At 35.0% G+C, this 18305-nt stretch overlaps 1 protein-coding gene across 8 annotated transcripts in view; it reads right to left on the reverse strand.

The window, feature by feature from the left end:
* Positions 1 to 117: 117 nt before the first annotated feature.
* The window catches only part of LOC142973709 (uncharacterized), a 29742-nt gene continuing 11554 nt past the window's right edge, over positions 118 to 18305 (reverse strand). Inside the window, exons 4-11 of one of the 8 annotated variants that reach the window (XM_076115674.1) lie at positions 10792 to 10895; positions 10033 to 10203; positions 5633 to 5694; positions 5040 to 5432; positions 4133 to 4349; positions 2694 to 2812; positions 2022 to 2117; positions 118 to 1108 (exon numbers count right to left, since the gene is read on the reverse strand). In XM_076115674.1, coding sequence (XP_075971789.1) covers positions 2070 to 2117; positions 2694 to 2812; positions 4133 to 4349; positions 5040 to 5432; positions 5633 to 5694; positions 10033 to 10203; positions 10792 to 10895 — 1114 coding nt within the window. In that variant the 3' untranslated portion in view covers positions 118 to 1108; positions 2022 to 2069. Of the gene's footprint in view, positions 1109 to 2021; positions 2118 to 2693; positions 2831 to 4132; positions 4350 to 5039; positions 5433 to 5632; positions 5695 to 10032; positions 10204 to 10791; positions 10896 to 17424; positions 17603 to 18305 lie in introns of those variants that run through there. The other 7 variants (XM_076115673.1, XM_076115675.1, XM_076115672.1 and 4 more) reach the window with 7 other exon arrangements.

Below are 18305 nucleotides of genomic sequence, written 5' to 3' on the forward strand. Positions count from 1 at the left end.
AAGAGATCGCATGTACGTGTACGTAGGAACTTCTAGTGCGTACAAGGCTTGAGAAAACAATTAGAAGTACCTACACTATGAAATGCGGGTTACGTGTTTATTAATAAAAGTCTCATCGGCATTTTATATAATTTATTTATTTTAAAATATAATTACATAATGAAATACCAGATTGATAAGGCCGTTTAACATTTTATATACAAAATATTCGTATAATCTCTTCATGACTAGGTATAAGCTTGGCCAATTTTGTTAATGTTACACTTTGGCGGAAGCATTCAATTTTAAACATTAAAGTCCAATTTCATAAACATCATCTTCGCGTATGGATAATTCTTTGAAAAACTAAAGCCATCATAATTTTTGGTATGATGGTTTTAAAACAGCTACAGGGTGTTGTAAGAAAATAGTTTATGACATTGGCAATTGAGCATTATTTACAGTTTCATTAATAAGCCACGTCGAATACGTTCGCAATGTATAAAGCCGCACATTTATTTCGAAAACAATGAGTATCATAAGAAAAATGGATTAACAATTTGATAGCGCGATGTATGAAGTTGAATATGACAGTGTTATTTTGATATATTTTGTTTATATATTTACTTACATTCTAATTAATGGTTAAGAATAAATTAAACCTACATTAAGTACTGATTGTAATCCGATCCGTACATGCCTCAAGACTTTAATACCTAAAGCCTATACAAGTACTCGCGTCGAAGTCCCGGCGACTTCGTGTTAGCGTACCAATTAAATTGTTTAATGTTTACTTTGATGAGATGATGTTTCTGTTGACGTTACAAACGTTTTGCCCCCAATTATTGGATACGTAGACAACGACACTCTTACATAAGTAACGTCAACAAAAATAATTAAAACGAATGGAGCATCTAGTGTTCACATTCGCGGTGGAACATTTGAAACATGACGACACGTTACGTGAATACTTTTAGTGATGGGCATATTGATGATACTAAGATCTAATTTAGTATGAAGATCGGCCTGAGTTATCTTCGTAGTGTTGTGTGCCGGGCGGCGCGCGGTACCCTGGGTAGTTGTGGTTCAGAGCGTGTTGCGCGAAGAAGTTGGCATAGTCCTTGTTCACCTGTAATTAGAGCACAAAATTCTATGAACCCTGTTTCTCCGCACATTTACGTCAGCCGGAAGACTATTTTTAGATAGACCGAAAAGGGTTACTACATCCATGATGATTTTGCTAAATGAATCAAGAAAGTGCAGTGCGATGAAGTAGCTGGTTTTGTCTGTTAACACATCTACATAGTGTGCGTAATAGTTTAGAATAAGTAGAATGATATTTTGTTCCTTTATAAGAATCTCCTGAAAAGGTCTTATGCTTCAAAATGATTTATGCGTTGGGTATAGTTCCCATTTACTCTGTCCCAGAGGACAAATTCGTGGTCTTAGTTTGTTTTCAAGAAACTTAGAAGAAAAATAATACTTACTCTAATTCATGCATCGATGATATTTTCTATATCTAGAACGCTAAGCTTTGTAGAGACAGAAGTAGATTGATGTCGTCGTCGAGTATGTGATTTTTAGTCTTATTACAATAACATGGATTTGTGAAAGTGTAGGTATACAACTCTATTGATAAAGAAAATTTCGAATGACATTTTATTCCAAAGTTGCTTTTCCCCTATACGAGCATTCAGGTAGATATTTTGTGCAGACCTTTTTACTGAAAGTACCTGTACCGTGAAAAAGTTTCCTCTTAATTTACTAAAGAAATATTTCACAACAACAGCCTACCTAAACCATTGGAGATGTTGACGTAATAAAAGAAATCTAATTTAAGTAACTTTTTGTCAACGCAATAGAGCTGAGAAGTTTTCCTTGTCACCCGAGTTGTATACCTACATAAAAATAGATATTGCAAAGCCTACTGCGAGTTAGGTGCTCGCGCTATCGCTAGGTATGCCCTTAACTAAGTGCCGGGAACTGTTAATAGAAAATTTGTCCAAACATACAGTGAGACTATGACCCAAACTGCGACTTACAAGTGCGGTATTAAAGTCCTGCTACGTACAGACTGAGACGAACGATGCTTACGCCTCGTTCATGGCAATTAATTCCTCAAGCGTAAATTGACGCAGCTAAAACAGACAATACTTTTCTTCAGCATTTTTCTTTAGAAATGATCATCAATTCTCTAAGTTATCTTGTAAGAAACAATTTCTAAATAAATATAACTCGTTTGTAAGGTCTCTCATTTCGAATAGATCTAACGAGGTGGTTTTCCACAATGTAACGTTAGAGAATCAACCTTAAATGTAATTAGCCAATAATAAAATAAAGTTTTAGGTTTTCCATTTCATTTTTAATGAGCTACCTATTTTGAGTTTTAACAGAACATTTTATCACATTTTGTTTTAATTTGTAGGCATTGTAATATTCAAAGTGAAAAATACATATTTATAGTGAGAATAAAAATGTATATAAATATTTACATTGAAATGATAAGAACATCATAAAATAAGGAGAGGTAAACTAGCGAATCTGTAAGTGGTATGCAAAAAATCTTGTGCTTATATACAGCATGCACATTATTTAGCTTTCATAGTTTAGCGATTATATTTAAAGGTTGCTCACACCATTATAACTCGATCTAAATTCCCGTTTCCCGGAAGAAATATACTGGTTAGTGGTTGTTGAAAGATGGAGTAGGTTACCTTGCGTGGCCTGCAGGCTGGACCCCTGGCCAGCTGCCTCCTGGCCTCGTTCTCAGCGGCGACGGCCTCCCTCACCGCCTGCGGTGGCCACTTCTGGTCTCCACGCATGTTGGGGCCTCCTTCGGAATCAGATAAAGCTAGACGTAATGATTATAAAAACTGCCACGTCTAAAGCCATATATCTTAGTTACTAGCTTACTACTTAGACCCGCGCAACTTCGCTTGCGTCACATTAGAGAGAATGAGTCATAATTTTCCCCGTTTTTGTGACATTTTTTACTGGTACGCAACTCCTATTGGTCGTAGCGTGATGATATATAGCCTAGCCTTCCTCGATAAATGAACTATCTAACACTTAAATATTTTTTCAAATCGGACCAGTAGTTCCTGAGATTAGCGCGTTCAAACAAACATACTCTTCGGCTTTATAATATTAGTATAGATTCTACCTTTTTAGGTTTAAGCATAGAATAATTCATCGTTGGCCAATTTATTTTTGTTATTACGTAAATACATAATTGTAGTCTGATAAAACACTGTATATCAAGCTGTACCAATAGTATAGTAATATGCGTCAGGTCAAAATCATCGTCATAGAATCAGTACGTGATTCGAGTACGTAAAGGTTCATTAGCTAAACTAATTGAAACTCAAATCCTATTTGCAACCCCTGTCCGACCCTATTAAACCTAGGGTGCATCGCGCACACTAATAATTTTGCCTGAAATGTGTTATTTAAAATTTAATATACCTAACTGTCTACTGCGTTAAAATCTATTCGACTGTGATTTTCTATCAAGATGATTAGGTATAACAGGTTCACAGACACTTGCGGTACTTACTTCTGCAATTTTATTGTGTGAAGCTAGTCAAGTAAGTATGTCAAGTTGTAATATATAAAAATCTTATTGCTCACAAGTCTTAAAAGCAAAAGCTAGATTATAAAAAAGCTTTCTTACTAACAATATAATCTATCCTCTACCTACGAACATGTAAAGTTCTTCGTGAAAGTGCTTTTAAAACAGTTGTTTTATGCGCTTTAATATTGCTACGACTGAAATAAAATTGCTATTCTCACAAATCTCACATGACTTTACTAAGTGCCACATAATTTTATTCTAATGCTAAAAAGTACACCTTATCATAATATTTATAAAAATAAAATACGTGCGTAATAAATATATCCCCGAAACAACAGAGAAATAAACTGCCACCTACTTATCTTTTTAAATTTTTACAACGTTAGTTGGCAGGCGATTTATCATAAAATATTGTAAAGAGAACAGTTTTATTTTTGTTTTTACACGAAGATGAATTAACAGAATAAATCAATCCTTTTAAAATATGGGAAAGTCACATGTGTCATTCCGTATGGACAAAATAAGCACAGTCATTTTTTTTAGTTGATCTTTTTGTAGCAACGTAGAACATTTTCTTACCGTTGTATGAGGCTGTGGCGGGTTGACTAGCGAAGACCGGGGGCGGTCTCTGGTGTACAGGCGGTTGCTGACGAAGAGTGATAGTCGCTGGTGGTGGCTCAAACTTCTGTGGAGCCGAGTACGCCGGCTCGGAGAGAGACGGCGAGAACTGCGGCTGTGGCGAGTACGGTTGTGGCGACAACTGCGACGGATACTTAGGCTGCGATCCCTGCTGCGGCTGTATACCGAAAGAACAGTCAGACACCACAACTTTAGGGACCGATTTTTCTATTTATAATCTTGACTATGTCAAAATTATTCCTCACATATCTGAGGACAGAAAAATCGGTCCTAAAAAGACAGTTAGATACAATTTTATAGATAACTTTGTGCTCTAGTCGTGTATCTACATGTGAGTAATAAAAATACAAAAAAAATATGTTGCCACTTTGCATTTGTTTCTCTAAGTGGTTAATTTTGACAACCATCTTCAAAAGATATACTCTTTCTATGAGTCCATCTTCCCAAGGTATGCATGAACACAGATCAGTACGAGTAACATTCTTTTTCTATTGTGTATGGATAACTGGCGCAAGAACGCATTTTTTTTATGAGATAGCTAAAGAACTACTGAATAAAATATACTTGACATTTAGTTAACTATTACAAGTAACGAGAACTCCAGCAAAGTAGCAACGAAACTTTAGTCATCTATTACAGATACTCTAGATTTCATAATAGAAAATTTTACAGACATAAGCGTAGCATTTCGTTATTAGATATTCGTTTTCACGACAGCAGCTGTTTGCGAACACCCATAGATACTTACAAGATCTGTAACGTGTTAGTAAATGAAAAACATGCAATCAGTAATGTAACTAGATTTGAGAACTATTCGGCGACGTTGAAGTTCCTTCTATGATGATACCTGGGGGGAAAGAGGGGCTGGTACTGGGGCCCAGCGGCTTTGTTGCGGGCGGTAAGGCTGCGCGATGCCTGGCGACGGCGGGCCGGGACGGTAGGGGGAGGAGGCGGCAGCGGACACGCCGGGACCGACAGGGATCAGTTTACTCAGACCAGTGGCCTCCTGTCGTCTGCCCTCGCAGTACGACGGATCAGCCTGAGGAGCCTGGTACTGAGGCTGGGGAGAAGGAGGGGCCTGGTACTGCTGCTGCTGCTGTTGCTGTTGCTGTTGTTGGTAATGAGGCTGCTCCTGCTGGTATTGGGGCTGGTTATGGTACTGAGGTTGGGGAGGGGCCTGGTATTGTTGTTGCGGAGCAGGGGATTGCGCCGCGTTGTTGTTGAACGCAGGACTCTGTTGCTGTAGGGATTTATAATTTAGCTTATAATACATACAGTATAATATCATAATAGCTCCCTATTGCATGCAATTATTTTCCACCTCCACCTTAAAGCTTTGATATGTGCAGCTGTGATGTCATTTGCATCTAAATCAACCCCCTATTTACAAGAGTCTCAGTTTATAATGGTGTAATTAGAATTTCATTGAATATTAATTACCTGTGGCGTTTGATGATATCCGTTCGTTTCAGGCACCGGTGGCCAAACTACTTTCTTCTGGCCTGCAACAATGCAATTTGTGCGTGAAATATTGTTATTTTAAATATAGAATTGGCTGATGTTATGAAACAGGTATCACTTTAATATTTTGTGACATTCGTTCGGCTGTAAATATGTTTTTCTTGGAATAGGTATAATCAGGGCATACGATCTTCAATCGTCGCATGATACGGATCTGGAGACCACGACTGTTCGGTGTTCAACACTTTGAAATACTTATTATGACACATCTCTCTTTAAATTAGCGCGACCCGCCAAGCTGTTGGAAGTGCGCCAGACCATTGAAAAAAATAATTTCCAAGATATAACTCCGTTTACAATATGCAAATTCTGATTTATTATATTGCACGGATATTTCAGTATTGTTACAGGTTTATGAGGGTTATTTGTTCAAAATATCTGGAATGTTCTGTTTATTCGTGGTAATCAATTTACGACCTTGCTATTTTTGATAGAACTAATAATTTGTATTGTTTGATGATAGACTGATGGCAGTTCGTCTAAAAGAAACAATTGTATGTAAAATATTTCCGTGAGTATTTACGTAAAATCTGAGCATTATATAAACAGATGTTGCTTGAGTTGAAACAGAAATCTCAAACAAGCTAATAAATCGGCACTGGAATTGATAGTCTATGTAAACGCAGACGTAAGCAAAAGCTAACTAATTTAAGTGTCTCAAACTATTCGTAAAATAGCGAACTCAAGCATATTTCTTCTCGAAATATTTGCATTGGAATTTAAGGGGTGAGTCAGTTGGAGCAACTGAAATAGAGTCTAGTGTAATTTATCATTAGCTTTTATGCACACTGTAGGAAAGCCCGGTGAGAAAATCTGTTCACCTGAGATGCCTCTCGAAATTTCTAGACGGTGGGAATGTAAACTTCTGACTATCGATGTCTGCCAATGTGCATACCGTTAAAAGTCACGCGTAGCAGACATATGCAGACTGCATGCAAGTCGAGGAAATGGTTAGGAATTCCTACTTACGAAATTGTTCAAATACCTGACTGGAAAGTTCATAATCGTATCAAAACACAGTCTTTGTTGACGAATGTTGTTGTTTCCAGTTTTAATATTGTTTGGAAGTTGGAACCGCGACATGTTGCCGCCGATCGAGTTTCAATTTACCTCGTATTAACGAAGCTCTGCTAAACTACAACTACGCAGAACTTTGTTCAAGTTTCCGCCGAAATAAACGTTTGTGCATACTTGGATGCATGCAAACTTCTACAACAGTAATTAAATTAATGTCTTTGCATTACACTGTGATAAAAGCATGCTAGTAATATTTTCTTGAAGTTTAGAGCTAGACGATTATATCACTACGCAAAAATTAAAGGAAGAGACCAAAAACAAAGTCACCTGAATTTTCTTAAATGATTCAAGCTTACATGATCTATGATTATTTTAAAGAAAAAATATTAAGACGTACTTATTATAAAAATTAAACGCGCACACGATGTCTAGTAGGCAATGCTTAATAAATAAGGAACTCACTATTTAATTGATCAATTGGTTTGAACGTGAGATGCGGCAACCGCCGGCGGGCCGGTGAGCACTACGATTGACTACTTGGCTCGCAAGCAGGTGTAGGAGCAGCGCAAATATCTACAGCATATTATATTTTGAGACCGCACATTTTTAGGACACTCATTCGCTACCTCACTCCCTCCCGTTGATACCTACATCTTCTGAAAAATGGACACGTCGGACACACCTACTTACTTACGTCCCATAACCTAGACTTCGAACATTTCCCACCTGCACTCAGCTAATAATAATTTATAGCTGCTGAAATGGAAGCATAAAACCATTTCCATTAGCAACGTTCCCACTACAATGAGTCGTAAATTGTAACGAAATACCAAGACGGAAAATATATTTCACCTGTTGCAAAACTTGCATAACACCGCAAATGATCTAGGTGCATCATATTTAATAATAAAAACATTTCTGGAACGAAACATGCGGTAAATGGTATCTTAGTAATTAGTGCAGCAATTTGATCCGACTGGGATTATGGGACACGGTCGCAATTACCTCATCCATTGGGCCATGAGACGTACTTACATAAATTACAAACGGACCGCATAACTGCTGATCGTCGCCTCCGGCCATAGAATAGTTATAAGCTTGTACAAGATATTTAGATTAAACGTCTAACTGTCGGCTCTATACGAAATGCAAAGAAATATATAAAATAAAAGGTTACAAAATGCGTTAATTTAGAAATTTTGAAAGCAATTTCACGTTACCAGAAATTATACAAAAACAAACCAAACGACATGCGATGTTATGTTTTTCAGTATTGCCCCTTGTTTTACCTACGAGCAGGAACGAATCCTTAAACTTTTGTATCATGATTTCAATGTCAAACGAAACAGTGGCGAACATTTTGTTTTATGAGTAATCGCTCTGCGATAAAAAACACCTCTCAGAATAGTGCACACCTGGAGAAAACGTATTCACTAAACATATTCTTGTCGTTTGTAAATTTTCAGCACCTGCTTTAATAATAGAGACTGATTCATGAGCCTACCGGGCTGAACATTCATAGAAATAGTTCCAAGTGACGTCAAACAAAACTTTTATAGATTTGAATCCTCGCATCAAGGTCAGGATTTTTTTAATCGACGTGAAAAACAACCGCATTCTCCACAATCTTTATTGTCTCGTGGTGCCAGGTTTTGCGTACACGAAGTGCAATATTCCTAGAATTTATTAGAACAATGAAAATTTTAACTTTTGATGAATGATTGTAACATTATATACGCCAAACATAACATCGCCTAATTAATGTGCGTTAAAACAAAAAGCGGCTGTTTTATTTAATTACAAGTACGGGATACTTTATTCTAAAAAAAATACATTGATGTTTCGGATACTTATTGAACAGCAAATTACAATATGCTTTTAAACAAAGGAAGCTTCTTCATATTTTTTTTATCAAAAGCCAGCTTTGCCTGGGTTTAAACAATGAATCAATTCGAATGTAGATTACACCAAACAACTTCGACAAACCGAGTCTTCAATAAATTTAATGAGGAAATTTTATTATAAAATATTGTCTTATAATTTTCCAAACGCAAAATCCATATTTCAAAATTGCGTTAGCGTTTAGTATTATCATCAAGTAATTATTTTACTAAAATAAAACGAAGACATTAGGTGACTGCAACAAGTACATAACAATATTTACAATGTCATGCAGCACAACACAGATTCAGGTCACGAGTCATGAACTAGAAAATTCTAAAGTTGCGTTTTACAAATCCTTGGTTTTCACACCTACATCTTCATTGGTATTTTTCAGACATCTGGTATCGAAATGTTAAATAAACAATGTTTTAGTATTTAAACCACAACACCTGATTTAACACTAGACCAAAAATAAAACGGCACTTTACCCACAAACTTTGTTTGAACCATCTTGTTCGTTCTTCTTTGGTCGCTGACTGAATACTACTAAGTACTACAACGAATAAAAAGTACAGGCACATTCTGCATACTTTCCAATCCTTGCCAAATAACTTCCACTAATGAACGTTTCAGTCGTCAGTGGGCGGTTTTTTGTCAATACAGTGACGAGGCAGAACATGAAGCTCAGGCGAATGTTAGGACGTTAAACCCTACAGAAATATAATTCATTCATATAATACGTTTTGTGAGTCATGTGTTTGTTCAAGTTTCAGATAGCGTCTGGTCAATGATAGGGCTTTCCTGTAAAGTTAGTTGACTGTAAAATTAGCAAGTGTTCGGCCGTTTTTGCTGTGAATTAGAAACATGTTAATAACAAGCTAAGTTCGATGTTTCATGAAACTTGTATCGTAATTATACGTTAAAATATAACTCGTAATTCTTCCACCGATCAACGAGCCGATTATGGTATAATTACCGTGCTTGTCGGGAGATTGCACCGAGACGTGGTTGATCGACGCCAACATTGCAATTATGTGCTCATTTAAAGCGATTATGCACTAGTGGTCTGTCCAGCAAGAACTGATAAAATATTAAAAAATTACCTTCACGTTTATGGATTACGTAAACAGGCTAGTGGAATTGATAAGTTTTATGATAGAGATCTGTTCTTTAAAATAACTCTTACTGAGCAGTGAACCATGTTTTTGTTGTACGATACGACCACTAAAAGAAGATGGTGACATTTCCGAACCATATTTTATATCCAGTGTTTGAACACCCTATAAATCGTTCAACAATGTATGCGTTACATTCACAACAGATACCGAAAAATGAAAACTTGACTGGTTTTACGAATAAATGGTATGTACATGACGAGGCACAGTCAAAGCTTCTAATCTACCAGGCCGAGCTGGTACCTTTGGTAGCCTTCATAAACTGTGAATAAACATTCCCTGTAGCGTTGAGCTGACCGTCCCAACTCCTCGCGGATTTCATCCTCGTCTTTTCTGGTGGCCAGTAGCGGTCAAACCGATGGTCCATGTATACCATGTTGTCCATTATCGCCTGCACTTGGGTTTCATCTAACTCTGACAAAGCAGGGTCAACATATTAGTATAGTTAGTAAGCAGTACACAGTCTTTGTTCGTTGGAACTGTGTGGGAATTATAGCGGTAATATATTGAAAAGCATCAGGTGTTTGGCTCGGAATAAAATAGACAAACTCAACGTAGTATTTTCAGTCTACAAGGATACGAAACGTTAGAAATAGTTTCAAGTGCTATATTATTTTATAAGATATAATTATGTACACTCAGTAATAAAAGTCACATTTCAATTATCATGATTTACAGAAACACTTTAGGATTGTCCACTCCACCATTCTTATACCTAAAAGTTATTAGAATCAAACAAATTTTGGATGGTTTGTTTAATAAAGTAATTCATCCACATTAACTAACTTTTTTAACAACTGAAGGTTTTAGTATAAAACAGTAAGTACTACTACGATATCAATACCAATACGATTTCTTCTGTGAAATTAATTAATTTTCGTGTTACACACTTCACTTCACTTCCCGGCTCTACGTAGAGACACTGGTACTTCAAAAGACTACATTCCACGCTTTTAAATGTATTTTGTGTTAGTGATATTTTTGATAAAGCCGTATACTCACTAGGGTATCCCCTTCGGTTGCGTTCCTCCTCTTCAAGCATGCGCAGAACGGCCGAGTTGGCAAGATTCGCCGGCTTGTCTGTGCTGGGATTACTGAAGTCAATCCTACGACAATAGAACACAATCGTTAGTACATTAATCAAATCACAAGATGTACAACTGCACTAATTAATAATTGTGGCCTGATTATTGATTGCTGTAATTGATTAACGGCTAGTTAACGTACTGTGTAATAATCTAATGGTGATGATCAATGTGACACTCTGTTTGATCTAATATTGATAACATATTTTATTCATTTATTTTTGGTTAAGAAATTCGCTAAAATCTTAAATAATATTTAATCACATTATGAGCCTATGTCGTCCCACTGCTGGGATACTTCCCCAAAAAATATGTAACTGTTTTAATTGAAATTTACGGATTTAAATTATTTTAGTCTCTAAATTGGTGTTCAAGGACTTTAATTAAAGACATTTGATATTTAAACATACATAAATTCGAGTGTTTTTTTGGGCAGAGACAAAATCCCAGTAATTAGTGCCCACAGTAGCGGTAATGATCGTAACGATTCATTACCCTTGCGTTGACTCTAAACATCAAAGATAGCAAAGCAGCTTACGTACTAATGAAGATGCTCATTTCTGCGAATTATTTATAGAAAATCGAATTACAAAATTTGAAATTCCTAAATATTATTCTTAAATAGCCATATAAAGTTTTAAGGCTTCTAACAGTGCAAGCGTTTTCGTTACAAAAACCGAATGGTATTTTTCACTGAGCCGATAATATTAGAACGGACAATTATTAACTACTGATTGAGCTATTAAGATTTCTAAATGAGTGATTATCTAATGATACAACAAAGCCATTAAATGAAACTTAATTAGGTACACAATGGTGGTTCAAGACTTTTAATTAATTATTGTTGTGGTGCCAGAAACGTGTTTAGTAGTTGACGAATTATACGCTCTTTGAAATCACGCGATATTTACACGCGATGCTTACAAATCTGTCTCGGACAGGTGGTCTACTACCTAATGATAGGAACACTACAGTTACTAGTATAGTGATAATAACGTCCACCAAATAGTGGAAATTTCGTGAATAAAGGCTGTAGAACATTAAAGCTCAGTAACAGCAAAAAAATTGACTCTATACAGCTTATAAGCAAACTAAAGAATAGTACCTAACTACCAAAGGTTTTTCAAATTTCGTATAAGTGGTAAATAAGAATAGTTAACCACAGTAACTCAGATAAAACAGATGTCTTACATTTATTATAATAGAAATATATTTTATAAATAATTAAAAAACTGTCAGCAGAAAAATACTCCTGTGTTTTTTTTTTTTACTTGTCAATTAACGTAAACAACTGAAGTACAAACTTTATAACAATATAATTAAAATAATAGAAGAAAATTCTTTCTTAAAGAAAAACGTCCATCAACAGTGAAACCAATGAAGATAAAAAATATACAAAAATGTATTAGAAAAGAAACTACAAACCAATAATTAGATTTTCTCGTGTTGTTGTGGACTTCAAAACAATATATTTTTTACGTTTAAAATCATATTTCTTCGTTATTATTTAGTGTAGTGTGGTTGTAGTAATTGTTATTGTTGTTCATATTATTTTTCCAGTTACGTCTACTTAATAGTTTAAGTAATTTTTTCGAGTTCCGACAAAAGTATAGAAAAAAAATGTTTAAATAACTTGTCGTAAGGTTTCGGCTTCTACGTCATACTTAAAAAAAACTTAAGCTTACTAATTTCAAAGGATAACAAGCTGATTTGTTTTGTCAATACAATAATGTCTGTAAACTTTTGTTATTAACATATTTTAAGTACAGTTTAACTTGATTGATGATCCACTATCTATCAAGACTGCCTAAACTAAACTGCGGTTAATTTCCTTTGGAAACAAAAATCAATGTAGTTACGCAACTTTCACTCACTTTCAAACTAAATCGATTATCATTGCCATTCGGAAAGTCATGTAAAAACATTAACTTTGTTGTTCAAACACAGGAAACTACGTGGGAACGTCACACAAGAGGCCGTGACAAAGCGGTAACATGATTGTGTTAGCAAGTTTGGTCGATCTATCTGTAGTACAGGGTTTGTACCCCGTAAAAAAGACTTAAGAGGTTTCTATATTTACGCGATAGTTGTTTATCGCGTGAATATAGAAACCGCTTTAGTCTTATTTGTAAAACATTTCGTGTCGAAAATACTTAAGGTTGAACGAATTATGCTCATAATGGCAGGTATAGTTGAAAAATTATGTACAAAAAATAAGTAAAAAAAAATGTATTCAATATTAATTTAAAGAGGAGTGATACATTTTTCATGATTTTTTATAACAGTCGTTTAATGTCTAGTACACATTCGAGTTACCCGTCATAAGGTGTAAGTCAAAATCCACGTAACTCGGGGTTACCTTTATGCTCGTACCAGCCTATTACAGACACAGCCTTCTTATATATTTTGTATTGTCCTCGATTTGGATCTATTATATAATAACTAGTTTTGAAAGCTGTCTATTATGAGACACATTTTACTGTCTCGGAGCGGAACCGTTACACTTTTTAGCGCAACATAATATATTATATCTTTTGCTACTATCACATGGCTAACGATCTTGAAAATAACTTGTTAATTAGCTGTTAAAATGTCATAAGTACAACTAAATTGTGGAAATAGTTTTCCTTGGTAATGTTTCTATTCTTATTTAGTAATAGAGATTAAACTCTATAATCGGTAATCGTATGCTGTAGCACAGAATGCTTGCAAAGAAGCATTTTTAGCGAAACATTTTTTAATCTAGAATTCTTGCTATTATTGGTCAGAGGAGATGACCCAGTTTTAACAAAATTTTAGATCCAAGTCATAAATTCTCGATAGCAAAAATTACTCGATAACGAACCTTACAGATTTTATTATGTAATTGATCGTGTTGTCCTGTATACAAAATAAATTATGTTTACGCATTTTGATGAGAAAAATTCTTTATCAAATTATCCGAGAAATGTTATCTGACCTTAATCGCGGAGGTCTTTGGCTTTTCTTTATATTTTTTAGTTAGTACGAATACCTTGATGCATCGTTTAATTTAAGAGTTGAGATTTATTAAATTATGTTGGAAGCGGTGCCAACAGTTCCAATTTATAAACGAGTGGTAAAAATAAATGAAGAACAAAACATGTTTGTATCTTACGCGTTTAACACACAATTGAATGTAAATACATACACATAAATAAGTACACATATGTACAATGGTTCGTATGTTTTTATCTCAAACCTTTTTGTTCAATCCGTTAGGCAATTGAAAGTTTTAAATACACTTTCTCCCGAGTTTGTTACCGCCGTACAAAGTTCACGTTCGTGACCAAAACGAACATTGCCAATGCGTGCGGTTTCTCTTGTTACGAAGATTAAGTCATAGGTCATATACATACAATTTATATATGAAGACATTCATTTAAAATGAGACCGTAAGTAGGTCATAGGTGTATCATTAAAAAATATGATCTACAATGAACTGGAATATTACTGTTTTAAAATACACAGCTATCAAGATTGTAAGTTATTTTTACTGCAAGGAAGAGTATTTAGGTACACACTTCACAGAAGAAATCCATGAATCGAGGTGAGAGAATGATATACGTTTATAGTGGCCGTTTCGGGTCTGTGTACGTGATTTCAGTGTTTAAAGCTTTTGGCGACATAAGTTTACCTAAATACAACGAACATCAGAATCTGTAAGTTTCGCTTTCTACTCTCTAGTTTATCGTAAAAGCAAAATATGACGGAGTTATCTGTGCAGTAACAAACTTGATCACAAAACGCCCGAAGCGCTGTGCACGCCTTGTTACCCCTAACGCTTCGTTTTATTTTTTTTAATCGCGATAGCAGCTTGAACTTTATCGCCTAATGACGCCCACACTAGCTACATTGAATAATCAATAAAGTAGTACCCTTTTAAAATAACTTTGTTACGTTAATCTTGAGTAATTAATCATTCTCATTAGTAAGCACCAGAAGTGAAATCATAAATGTCAACGAGTTCTTTGTACTAACGGAAAATTCACGATCGTATTTTTTGAAGTGTGGTTTGTGGGTTTTACGCATAGAGAAATGTCGTATTACTTAAATGAACGCAATAGCCCAATGATTTCTCCATAAAAAATGAATATCCTAACATCGTCTTCTTTATTCAAGAGACTCTTTCCAACTTTAGAAAAGTAAATGGTAAATATTTGTATTTCTCTAAAAATAACTGTGCACTTAGAACTAGCGTCCTTATTGCTCTCAGTTTTTTGACATTGATGAAATTTCACGGACCGTGATTTTAATATGGGGCGGGTGGACGCGGAATGAAAACAGAAAAAAAGATAAAAAATACGATGTGTTCCGGAAATTTTTTTTCCTCATGTGAAAAACGGGAGGGCGATATTTTACCTTGGCATTTAGAGAGTTATTAGATTGTACTAGTTGTTTTTCCAGTATCTCGGAACTTAAAATTTTTCAGGTAAAGTATTTTTAACGTACTTATAATACACATGCTGGAAAAGTTATGAGTAAGGAGTAAGGAGGGTAAATGTTGATGACTCCCGGTTCATATAGCAAATATCTTTGAATGTTGTGCTCTATATACATAATCATTACTTTAATATAATATGATAATAATACATGACGGCACAATAATATAATCTTTCTGCAAATTAAGATATCTTAAAAATTTCAAGTAGTTTTCCCTCTTCAACCATTCTTATTTCACTCTATATAGCATAGCGATAGCTTTTCAGTGACAGAGATTCTACATTCGTTAATGAATATTCACATCATAAAATACGCAACAAGTACTCGTACATCTAAAATGAAACATATTCTACCCTTAATTATGGAAGGAGTTGTGAAGCTTTAGTATAATATCATGAAATCTGACCCACTTAGCTAAAACAATCCAACCTCGGTCTCCCCACAAATGGATCGCCGCTGTTTACACTCCGAATATCTCTAATTCTAGGATTGCAGCAGTAATTATTTTATGAGCTTTTGTCTGCTACTCTATCCATTCTGAATACGTTAAATTTCATAGAAATATGGTTTATAGTAGGAGACAAGTGCTCGATAACTATTAAATATTTTGACAAAATATTGAAACAAAATTAAGTTGGTAACGCGTTTACTACCTCGGGAAGTTTTATGGACGTTCAAAACTACTTGCGCATTTTTTTAGCAGTTTCCCACTTGAATTCTGTTGCCGGATATATTTGTGATAACAAAATGATATGTCGTAATATTCACTTTATCAAATTTGTACATCGATTCGGGAGATGTCAGGTGATTCATCTTGATCCCGCGAGTGTGACGTATGGCGGGTTGCGAAGTAATAAAATCGCGGATAAGCCGCCGTAATGCGACAAACAGACGAATGTTTATGTGTTTATTTTTATATTAAATGTGATTTGTGACGCTGTTATGGCTGACTGCGGTTTGACCGGACGACTTTTGGACGAAAGTAGGTACCTGGGTTTTTGTATTTTATCACATTCTACTGTTTTTACGCGGGTGTGTGATTTTAAACGTAATTATTTTATAACCTAGCGGGACTTCCCGGTTTCACCTGGTCTAACGAATAGCTATATCTATTGGTACAATCCGCATTCTAATCCTTTGAATAGATTTTGATTTCATCGCAATGAAACAGTCAGACGCGGTAAGAGACTTGATTTTTTAATGTAGTGATTACCACGTATGATTGTTTCTTTAATATATAATGTATATTATGGCTGGTTATTCTGGTCAATCTATCCGTATTCGTGTTGTCCACAAACAGTGCCCAAAAACAGTCTGACCGAATTCCTTTTAAAAGCTTTAAATATAAGTTAAATGTCTCAATTCAGTGTCCAAAAATAAATACAGCCAGTTTTATCGTACGTGAGATAATTCACCGTGCAAGTACATCTGACCGTGCCTACTACAAACAGCTGCCATATAAAGAAATCGAGTTTACATTCACCTCACTGCACCATTATTGGTAACGTGATCAGATGTCAATGTCAGACATTACTTGGACCGGTGCACAAATATAAACAACCTGTATATAAAATTGTCGAAGATTTGTAAAGTCATGCTTTTTACTGGAAGTTTAACTAAATTATGTAATTAACTGGTGTATTTTTTGCATTGTGTAAGAGTGAATGTATTGTATATGGTATGTGGATCGTATAGACATTAAATCAAATATACAACATACTGTACGTGGCAATATCGTGACTATTGATATACTGAATATAAATTATATGTATTTTCTGTAAGCACTTATGAATGTGTATTATTAGGGTAGGAACTTTTTTTGTTAAACGTATAATTGAAATCTATAAAATGTAATTTGAAATGCACTACTTAAAGACTATTTTTCATTTTGACAATACATGATGGTGTGATGGGTGATGGTTTTTATAACATTATAATTTTAATAATGTACAATCAAATGTGAGCAGCAAGCATTATTTATTACTCATTGATGCTCATTATTCAACACTTCCTACTAAAAATTCCAATAAATTCATATTGTAACAGTCGTGCGACAGAGTAATTAGCCAATAATTTGAATATTCCTTACCCATTTGTTTGGACGACGGTAGCCATCATCACGAACACACGCGATACACTTTAGACCAAATTAATTAGTCCCCGGCTGGGTATAAATTCACCTCAATATTTATGTATACTGAGATGAGTCTGCATACGATTTTATGCCAAATCCTGACTCGTCGGTGAGTCTGCTTTGTTTCAGACGACGGCTATTTTTACAGTTATGATTTCACGGTTCTAATTGTGCATTTAGTGATGCAAGTCATCTAATCAAATTAGATAGATTTTATTCTACAATTTATTGAACTTGATATCTCAAAAGTTGTTATTTAATTCATAATTTAAACATTAAATAACAAAATAACTGATAATACGAGCAGTCCAGTTGTATTAGAATTCGCTGAATATGATTTTAAATGTTGACATTTATGAAATATGAAAATCGCGTCAATTTATTATGAATTATGAAAATGGAATCCGCGTATTTCGCGCATGCGCCGTATAGTGCGCGGTTACGGCCGCGTCGCGACTGCCGCTGCGCGTGCGCCTCCTTCCTCATTTGCTTGTTTATTTCCATTTTTTGTTGTTTTTCGCAACTATTATCGAGATTGAAGATAAACCGTCATGTAAGGTAGTCATTATTCGCACGAAATGACTCGAGCAATTATTGTATGCAGTTATTAGTAATTGATAAATTACATATATTTTCTACAGTAGAGCCGCCGCAGTAATTGTTGCTTGCAGTTTATTCATCTTAAACAGTACATACCTACTTAGTATACTTTTTGTGTAAAGAAAATCACAGTTCTAGTTAACTCGCTTTAAATAAAATATATGCATACATTTATACATTGTTTTGTGTAAATACATGTAAGTACATACTACCCGTGTAACAAAATTGAACAGCAC

Source organism: Anticarsia gemmatalis, chromosome 6 (assembly GCF_050436995.1).
Source record: "Anticarsia gemmatalis isolate Benzon Research Colony breed Stoneville strain chromosome 6, ilAntGemm2 primary, whole genome shotgun sequence".
Lineage (NCBI taxonomy): Eukaryota > Metazoa > Arthropoda > Insecta > Lepidoptera > Erebidae > Anticarsia > Anticarsia gemmatalis.